The 9,971-nt window shown below is 47.9% G+C and overlaps 1 protein-coding gene across 1 annotated transcript in view; it reads right to left on the reverse strand.

The window, feature by feature from the left end:
• The window catches only part of LOC103189620 (potassium/sodium hyperpolarization-activated cyclic nucleotide-gated channel 3), a 114,970-nt gene extending 113,380 nt beyond the window's left edge, over positions 1 to 1,590 (reverse strand). The window contains exons 1-2 of the mRNA XM_042343141.1: positions 1,282 to 1,590; positions 824 to 1,137 (exon numbers count right to left, since the gene is read on the reverse strand). Coding sequence (XP_042199075.1) covers positions 824 to 1,137; positions 1,282 to 1,590 — 623 coding nt within the window. The remainder of the gene's footprint in view (positions 1 to 823; positions 1,138 to 1,281) is intronic.
• Positions 1,591 to 9,971: the final 8,381 nt, after the last annotated feature.

The following is a 9,971-nucleotide window of genomic DNA, read 5'->3' on the forward strand; positions in this document are numbered from 1 at the left end:
TGTACAGGGGAGGGGGTGGGGGTGAGAGAGCAGTCGGTGGGGAGGGGGTGGGGTGAGAGAGCAGTCGGTGGGGAGGGGTGTAGAGGGGAGGGGGTGTAGAGGGAGGGGAGTGTAGAGGGAGGGGAGTGTAGAGGGAGGGGAGTGTAGAGGGGAGGGGGAGTGTAGAGGGGAGGGGGAGTGTAGAGGGGAGGGGGTGTAGAGGGGAGGGGGTGGGGGTGAGAGAGCGGTCGGTGGGGAGGGGGTGTAGAGGGGAGGGGGAGTGTAGAGGGGAGGGGGTGGGGGTGAGAGAGTAGTCGGTGGGGAGGGGGAGTGTAGAGGAGGGGGTGAGGGGGAGGTGGGGGTGAGAGAGCAGTCGGTGGGGAGGGGTGTAGAGGGGGTGAGAGAGCGGTCGGTGGGGAGGGGAGTGTGGAGGGGAGGGGGTGGGGGTGAGAGAGCGGTCGGTGGGGAGGGGAGTGTAGAGGAGGGGGTGTAGAGGGGGAGGGGTGTAGAGGGGAGTGGGTAGAGGAGCGGTCGGTGGGGAGGGGGGTAGGGGAGGGGGGTGTAGAGGGGAGGGGGTGTAGAGGGGAGGGGGGGGGTGTAGAGGGAGCGGGTGTAGAGGGGGGTGAGAGAGAGTCGGTGGGGGAGGGGGGAGTGTAGAGGAGGGGGTGTAGAGGGGAGGGGGTGTAGAGGGGGTGAGAGAGCGGTCGGTGGGGAGGGGGAGTGTGGAGGGGAGGGGTGTAGAGGGGGTGAGAGAGCGGTCGGTGGGGAGGGGGTGTAGAGGGGAGGGGGAGTGTGGAGGGGAGGGGGTGGGGGGGAGAGAGCGGTCGGTGGGGCGGAGCTGTACCTGAAGTCGCTGTACGGATGGACTATCCAGAACCCCGCGGACTGGACCCGCCGCTGTTCGCGCTCCACCGCCTTCTCGCTGCCGAACATCCTGAGGGAGAACTTGTTGACCCCGGGCTGGAGCAGGGCCCCGAACTGCCTCTGCATGAACCCGGCGGCGGGGAAGCCCCTCGGGTCGTCCTGGTCGGGGTAGACCTGGTCGGGGGGGGTCGCCTCCGCCTCCGCCTCCGCCTTGAGGGACACCGAGGTCCGCCTCTCCCGGTCCAGGTCCAGGTCCAGGTCCATCTCCCGCACACCGGCTTCAGTCTGGCTCTCCTGCCCCGGGTGGACCTCACCCCTCACCCCGGGCTGCCCGCAGCCTCCCCCCTCGGCGATCAGCCGCCTCCCCTCGGAGGGGTCGGGGTGGTGGTGGTGAGGGAGGGGGTGAGGGAGGGGGTGAGGGAGGTGGGGGAGGGGGAGGTGGCGGTTGGCCAGAGAGCTCAGGCTCCCCCTCAACCTCCTGCAGTCCCCGTTGGTGCTGGTCTTGGGAGCTTTGCTCACGTCCGTCTCCACGAAGCCCCCGCTCTCCCCTGTCCTCTTGGCCACACTCCCGGCGGGAGACAGCAGAGGGTTCATCCTGATGCTCCTCACCCCCTCCTCCTCCTCCTCCTCCTCCCCGCCGCCGCCGCCGCCGTCTTCCTCGTCCATGATGATGCCAGTCTTGTTGGCACCAAACTGTTGGGGAAGGCTGTAGAGTCTCTTCCGCATGGAGGACGGCAGTCTGTCCATCTCACCCTCTGCCTGTCTGGGCTCGACATACACCGACACTCTCTCTCCTCTCCTCTCTTTCTACTCTCCGCCTCTCTCCTTCTCTCCCTCCTCTCTCTCTCTCTCTCTCCTCCTCCTCCTCCTCCTCTCCCTCTCTCCACCTCTCCCTTCTCCTCTCCACCCCTCTCCTCTTCTCTTCTCTCCCTCCCTCTCTCCTCCTCCTCTCCCTCTCCTCTCCACCCCTCTCCTCTTCTCTTCTCTCCCTCCCTCTCTCCTCCTCCTCTCCCTCTCCTCTCCACTCTTCTCTTCTCTCCCTCTCCTCTCCAACCCTCTTCTCTTCTCTCCCTCTCTCTCACTCCTCCTCTCCCTCCCTCTCTCCTCCTCCTCTCCCTCTCCTCCACACCCCTCTCCTCTTCCCTCCCTCCTCTCTCTCTCCACCTCTCTTCTCTCCCTCTCTCTCCCCCCTCACTCCCTCCGCACCAAAAAAAATACAAACTTCTCTCTCCCTCCTCACACCAGCGAGCAACAAGGACAAGAAACAGTCACCGGCATCTCAGCTCTCTTTAACACTGCACATCTGATAGCCCCAGACAGACAGAGAGAGACAGAGAGAGAGAGAGAGAGAGACAGACAGACAGACAAAGAGACAGACAGACAGAGAGAGAGAGACAGACAGACAGACAGACAGAGAGACAGAGAGAGAGAGACAGACAGAGAGAGAGAGACAGAGAGAGAGAGACAGACAGAGAGAGACAGAGAGAGAGAGACAGACACAGAGAGAGAGAGAAAGAGAGACAGACAGACACACAAACTGCGATGAGATGTATCCAGAACCACAACACAATCTGTCTCCTCCGATCATCCCTTTTCCTCCCTCTTTTACAGACACACACACACACTTTACAGTGTTGTGTATCCCCCCCTCCAACCTGGAGATTTTCTGTTGTGTTGTTGCTGTGGTTGAGTTGAAGAGCAAATAGATCGATCAGTCAATCAATCAATCAATCGTTCTCAAAACACACACACACACACACACGTACAAAAAAAATCCTGGCTTCTTGATCCGAAAGCTTTGAGGAAAAGGAGTGGAAGGTGTGGGGGGGGGTGGGAATAAGGAGGCAGCGAAGGGAAGGAAAAGGACAGTGGAGATGATTTAGTGGCAAGGAGAGAGGCAATAGGAATCAGGAGCGCAAGGCAGAGGCAAGGCAGGTTTGCTTGTGGTGCACGGCTTGAGCTGAACAAGGCGCAGAGAGAGAGGGAGGGAGAGAGGCGATTGCGCTTAACGTGGGCAAAAGTGTCCAGCGCTCTCAATCTGCACAGAGAGACAGCTTCCCTACTGACCCGGGGTTAGCTAACGCAGCACTAACGCTAACACGGACGGTGGGGGGAGGTCGGGCTGATACACAACACGAAGAGCTAGCTCTTCAGCTTCCCATCGTCCCAGGTCGAAACTCTCATGTTTCCCAACACAACTTGACAACTCCTTCTTGTGCTTGACCCATAAAAGCTGAGGGCCATCACCTGAGGTAGCCTGGCCACAGGTCACGCTTTCCAGAGCTTTGGAACGGCCGCAGCCGAAACGGTTTTTCAACGCGGTCCAAAGCTGTCTTAACTGCGAAGCCAGCCTGCCCTGCTACGCCAGACGATGCTGTGAGGGGATCAGGCGTCTTAGTTAACATAAGAACATAAGAATTTGCCAGAAGAAAGAAGATCAATGTCCATCCAGTTCGCCCTTCCGCCATCCTGGCAGTCACGTGCACATGTCATGTCCCAAACTGTATATTGCATCCCAAGATATTTTTATAATAATAATAATATTTTTTGCATTTAATATAGAGCCTTATCACGTTGTTGAGACGTCTCAAAGCGCTTCACAGAATTTACTGTAAAGTGAACTGACTGTATTTTGTCTGGGCGAAGCGCGGCAGCCAATTGCGCACAGCAGCTTCCCCACAAACAGTCGTGGATCGAGTCACCAAATTATTATTGTTTTTTAAAAAGTGTATTAGTTATAAGTTATGGGTGTTGCTGATATTTTTCCTAACCGCTTGTCGCTTATCATCCCCAGATATAATTTGATGTAAAATATACAGGATTATTACAATTCTAAAATAGGGGGTGCTATATAAATGCAAGTTGTTGCTGTTGTGTGGAGATGGGGCAATGCTCGTCTCATCTCAGCCCCTTCTCCGTCTCAGATCACTTCGCAGACGCACACTAGTCTGGGCAGACCAGACAGCAGCAAATTGTAATAACTCAAATTACATCTTTTTCTGTTCAAAAAGTGGGTGCTGTCACAAATAATTCTGTTTTAATCTTGTGGGGGTGGTTAACCACTTGCTCTCGGGTTTGTTGTGTCGTGTGGATGATGTCTCGCTTGTAATTATTGCTTCTTTGCTGTATAAAATACAGTAATTAATGTCGCTTGTTTTATTCCTCTATATCAGTAGGTTGGCATTTGAAAATCCACGCATTCAATAAGACTTCCAGATTGCAGTGGCATTTCACCACTAGAGGCTTGCAAATTCACCAAAGCTTGGCCTGCGAGACCGTTTGCCTTCAAATACACAGTCACTACACTTCGCAGTAGAAATCCTGAGAAGTGCTTTGACATGTTTCAACTCCAACGCAATGATTATTATTATTTGATCTTAAAATTCGAGATGACGCAGAATTATGGAAAATTCGTGAATTCAGTCGGAATTTAGGAGTCGCCTAAAAAAAAATCTAAACCTCGCATTTGATGTAGAGTCACTTCACATCAGGAGAATGCTTCAAAGTGCTTCATAGGATGGACTGTGTATTGTAGTGATTGTATTTTGTGGGCAAACTTTAAAGTCTCGCAGTTAAAGTAGGGCTTAAAAACAAACTCACTTTACAGTATACTCTGTGAAGGGCTTTGAGACGTCTCGAAGACATGAAAAGCACTGTATCAAATGCAAGGATTATAAGGACTATTATATCAAATGCAAGGATTATTATTATTATTATTGATTCTTCAGTTCATTCCCCCCACCCATATGAGAATCTTATCTCCAGATTTAGGAGTAGATTCCCTCCAACCCCTCAGTACCTTTTGGCTCCTCCAACATACTTTGCTGAAAGATCTGTTCCTCTCTCATTGTTATGGCAATTGACTGTTATTTTGCCCGGTGATTGTTCATAATACTTATCGTTTCCTTAATGATCACCGCGATGCTCTCATTGATCAAAGTGACACTCTCTTTGCTTTGCTTTTTCCTGTAACTGTAATGCAGTAATTTCTCAAAGGAATATGAATTCCTGGTCCATTCATTTTTGGCAGGGAAGTGAGGTGACTCTCATTTCTCCGCCAGGTTTGTCTGTAGATGCTCCTCTTTCTCTCTAAGCGCCAGCACTGTAATTAAAGCTATTATTGATAATATAATCTGATAAATATTATTGATAATAATATTTGCTGAGGAACTGATCAACACCAGATGTGTTGCAAAACCTTAAAAAACATTGAATCATCACCACTGTCAAACAACCTGAAGGCAATATTGTGCTCTTGTTCAATAAAGCAGTGTTGCCGAATATCATATTCCTCCCCCTATCCACTTCACTATCGTTGGACAAGCTTTCAGCTATTCTCTGGAACTCCATCCTGAGTCCCTTCATTTTACCCCCTCTCTGTCCACCTTTAAAGCCAGTCTAAGACCCATCTTTTCAACTGGAGCTTTTGGTCACCTTCTCCCAATCCCCACACCCTCCTCAGCTCCCACCACCCTCAGCTCGGTTACCCAGTCAGCTGTGTGAGGAGCTTTCAGACATCTTATCAGATATACAGTCAATTCAATTTACAGTATATTCTGTGAAACGCTTTGAGACGTCTAGAAGACGTGAAAAGCGCTATATCAGATGCAAGGATTATTATTATTATTATTTTTATTATTATTATCTTCCCTACATGAAAGGCGTTGTAAATTGTAATTGCAATTAATCATGGCTGAACAGTAGTGTTCAAACAAGTGGAGATTGTGTGTGTCTTAGGATTGATGTTTATGTGATCATTTTTTCCTCCCCAGATACAGTATTTTATCTGAAAATGGTGTTCAGCTAATTGTCACCTACTTGTTCATGTACCAAAGAAAGACTGTACACTGCACAAGAGTATTGAGGATTAGCAGGCTTATTGGGTATTAACCTGTCAGTAACTGTTGTCCTTATCCAGGGTACTAAATGCATCTGGTACTGTATCATCATTTGATCACTACTTCTACGACTGTTTGAGTTGCCGTATTGTATTGTTATTTTCTTGCCTTGCGAAACAATAATACTATGGTAATAAGAAAAATCCTTGGATTTGATAAACAGCAAATTGAATAAACATCTCTCGTAAAGTCTCGAAGCACTTCAAGACAATGGGGTTTAAACACTGAGCGGGGGGAGGTGACCATCGAAGAGGTAGGTTTTAAGGTGGGAATATGAAGATGGTTAGAGAAGGGGACAGGGAGGCTGGAGGTGAAGTGACTGAAGGCTCTGCCCCAGAGGGGGCAGGGAATACGGCCTGCATTAGCTGAGCGAAGGGGGCGGGCAGAAGCGTGGGATATGAGTAGATCAGAGAGACAGGGAGATGCTATGGCATGAAGGCATTTATAAGTGAGTCGAGTCTTATATTGCATCTTATTGCATCATCAAAATGTCTCAAAGCATTTCGCAGGATTTACAGTAAAATGTAGTGACTGTACATTTGTAGGCAAACATACTTGGCTGAAAAAGATTTTCGCAGGATTACACTGGCCTAGGACTCAAACAGAGAGAATATTCTAACATGCTGAAAAATGTGACTGTTATGTGCTAAGGGCTGTCTGATGTCTTCAATCAACACTGATCACCTCGCAATCAGGTTTTGAATGCAAATACTGTAGTTCAAACAATCAGAGAATTCTGTGTTTTTGTAGTGTGCCTGAATGTTCAATACTTTGCTCAGTGAAATAAAATAGTGATGTACTTAGAGGGTGGAAAAATAAATTGGTGTCAGTTCAGTTGAGGAATATCAAATTACGGGTTTGATGTAATGAAAGGAAAATTATATCCACTGATATTCTATTTCCCGATTCTCTCTTGTATTCCTAAGTATTATATTTAGATGTACCTACTATTTTATCACTTCTATCAGATAATGTTTTACGAAAAATAGAAATGAATGCTTTGATAATAATAAATGATAATAATCCTTGCATTTGATATAGTGTCTCATCTCCTCGTCCAGAAGTCTCAAAGCGTTTCACAGGATTCACTGAAAAAAATGGTTTTGATTGTGTATTTTATGAGCGAAACACAGCAGCCAGTTGCGCACAGCAAAGTCTCACAAACAGCCATGAAGTGAGTGATCGATTTGATTTGGGGGATTGTTGGCCAGGACACCGGGAGAGAGGAACTCACTTCTCTTTTCTAACAGTGCTATGGGATCTTTAACGTCCACCTGAACAGGCAATCCTTGGTGGAGCAATAAAAAACAATGTCCTTGACATCTTGAATCGTAATTATGGAGCAAATTGCATTCAGATAATGAATAATATTTCAGGGGCTGGGTGGTCCAGGAGATTTACAGCTCTGTCATTACATTTCAGGGATTTCATTGCTATCTTGTAATCCAGAGTTACTACAGTACACGACAATCTCTCATCTCTGATGCCTGCAGAGGCAACTAAGTGAAATGTATTTGGGCAGCCTCAAACCAGTTGCCGAGATGAGAAGTAGCAGCACTATGATGAATAATGTAGTGTTTTTTCCACTTTGCTAACCGCTCTGTGTTTAACTTTCCGTTCAACTTTTGCAACTATTTATGGTTATATGTTGCCCTGTTGTTCTGCTGAGTACTCGTTCCGCTCCAGTCTGTTTCATATTCACTCTCATCTTTAAGCAGTTCTATTTGTTACACAACAAATCCAGTAATAATACAGTAAAAATACAGTAATAATCCCGGCACCTGACACAGTCTCGATAACATACCACGTCATTGCGGAGTTTCAAAGCAGTTTTGCAAAGTGTAGAGACTGTGTTTTTGTAAGCAACTGAGACAGTCAATTTGCTCACAGCAATGGCGCACAAACAGCCTTGAAGTGAATGACTTGTTTTGTTTGTAGGATAAATAGGAAGCCAGAGCAGATTTATCGGATTTTTTGAATTCCCGAAAATTTGGGTTCATTTCTATTCTTCCCTACGTGTTGTACAGTACTTTGTTCTGTTGAGCTGTTAGGCTTTGCTGCCCTGTTTTGTCCTAATTGCAGGTGTGTTTGATCTTGTCATATCGGTGAAAGGAAGGAAGATACAGTATGCATCATATGAACATTCTGGCTTAGCCTTTTTTTCTTCGGGACCTTTGCATTTAGTGGGATACTTTTACAATGTTGTTTCTCCTTATTAAAACTGATGTCAATGATGTGATGGAGAAGTTTAAACGTTACGTTGTTTTTTAATAGTGAATCCTAGAGGCTGGTGTTGAGATTCCCCTCTCCTGGTTCACTTGGGTAATTGTAATTTCTCTCCCATGTTAATTAGGAAGAAAGATGTTCCTGACTTACAACAGTGGATGTGTAATGCATTATCCATTAAGCTGTATCATTGAATTATTTCAAGAAATTAATATATTATGTAACTCTGATCTGTACTGGGGTATCCAAGCTCAACCTGGATAACAGTTAGAATTAACAATTACACTGTAATACCTGACTAGGAAGGGGGAAAATCTCCAAGGTTTCTCTTTTTCAGCTCTACAGTACTTGTGCGGAATTGTCAGGTGTAAGCAGGATTTGACTGAGCTTTTTTTTGGCCAGCTGGGTGTCTGGCACATGCAGAAACCCATGGCTGTGCTTAAAGGTATCCAAACCAGACTGAGAGTTCCACATGCGTATGCCACCTACATATGGAAATTTCCCCCTGTGTCTGGAATGGAATGCGCACTCTTTCCCTGGAGGGACATACCATGATTACCTAATTCTGGAGAGTCTTAGGCACAGGTTAGCAACGCCAAGGTTTGAGGACTCTAAGGATGTGCGTTGGGGTAACTGCTGGAGTTTAACCAGTTAAAACCATACATTGAGAGTACAGTCTCCCAGTGCCCTGGCCAACAATCTCCCCAGATTGAATTGGTCATTCATTTCATGGCAGTTTGTGGACAAATTGGCTGCCGTGGTCACCTGCAAATACATAGTCATTATACTGTTCAGTAAATCCTATGAACTTTGAGACGTCCTCCTGACGTGAAAGACGCTGTATCAAATTCAAGGATTATTATTATTATTAAAATTTCATAGTTTTATGGGTGGGGCCAGCTATCTGACACGTGTAGAAACATATCACAATGTTCAAGAATATTCAAATCAAGTTGAGAATTATTTGTATGTCACCTACACATGAAAATTCCAGTGCTTGGAATGGAATGTGCACTCTCTCCCTGACGGGTATTAGGCACAGGTTGGCACGAGCCAAAGGTTTGGGGCCACCCCCACAGAGTGTGCATCGGGGGTAACCGCTGGAACGTAGTAACTAGCTAAAACCCCACAAGAAAGGATGTACACAGGGATTTCGACATGTAGGTGGGACGCGCGGAATATCTCACATCGGTTCGGACACTCTTGAAGTGCTCTGGAACGCTAACCCCACAAGAAGGATACTATATAAATACAAGTTGTTATTGTTGTTGTTGATGGAGGTTTCCGCATGAGTCGAGGCAACGAGGCATCCTCTTTAAGATTACAGCCAGGCCGATTAGGACTGAAATCAAGAGGCAGTTTTTCCACCCAAAGGGTAACGGAAATCAGGAACTCTCACTCCCCCAAAAGGCTGTGGTTGCTGGATCCATTCACATCTTCAAGACTGAGGTGGAGAGATATTTGTTAGATCAGGGTACAACAATAATAACAAAATTACATGTGTCTTTCACATCCAGAGGACATCCCAAGGCGCTGGACAGACAGATTTTCGGATCTGAGATGGGGGTGGGGGAGGGTGGAGGGCAGGTTGGGGTGGGGGGAAGTAGGGAGATCAAAAGCACGGTCGAAGGGGAGGGAGCGAACAGGATGGTAGGGGGTTAGGAGGTCGCAGAGGTGGGGTGGGGGAGCAAGACCATAGAGGTCTTTGAAAGTGAGGACCAGGATCTTGAACTGTATCCTGTGTGTGATGGGAAGCCAGTGGGGTCGGGTGAGGATGGGTGTGATGGGGTCACAGAGCCTGGTGGGGGAGAGGACACGGGCTGCAGAGTTCTGGATGATCTGCAGCCTGTGGAGGGAGGAGTTGGGGGGTGGCGACAAGCCGGGCGTTGGCGTAGTCGAACCCCGATGTAATGAGTGTGCGATTGAGGGTTTCGAGGGATACGGGACTAGGTTGGGCGGGTGATTGGAGTCGAGGTACAGGTCAGCCATGACCTTATAGAATGG

Source organism: Callorhinchus milii, unplaced genomic scaffold (genome assembly GCF_018977255.1).
Source record: "Callorhinchus milii isolate IMCB2004 unplaced genomic scaffold, IMCB_Cmil_1.0 Scaffold22, whole genome shotgun sequence".
In the NCBI taxonomy this organism is placed as follows: Eukaryota; Metazoa; Chordata; class Chondrichthyes; order Chimaeriformes; family Callorhinchidae; genus Callorhinchus; species Callorhinchus milii.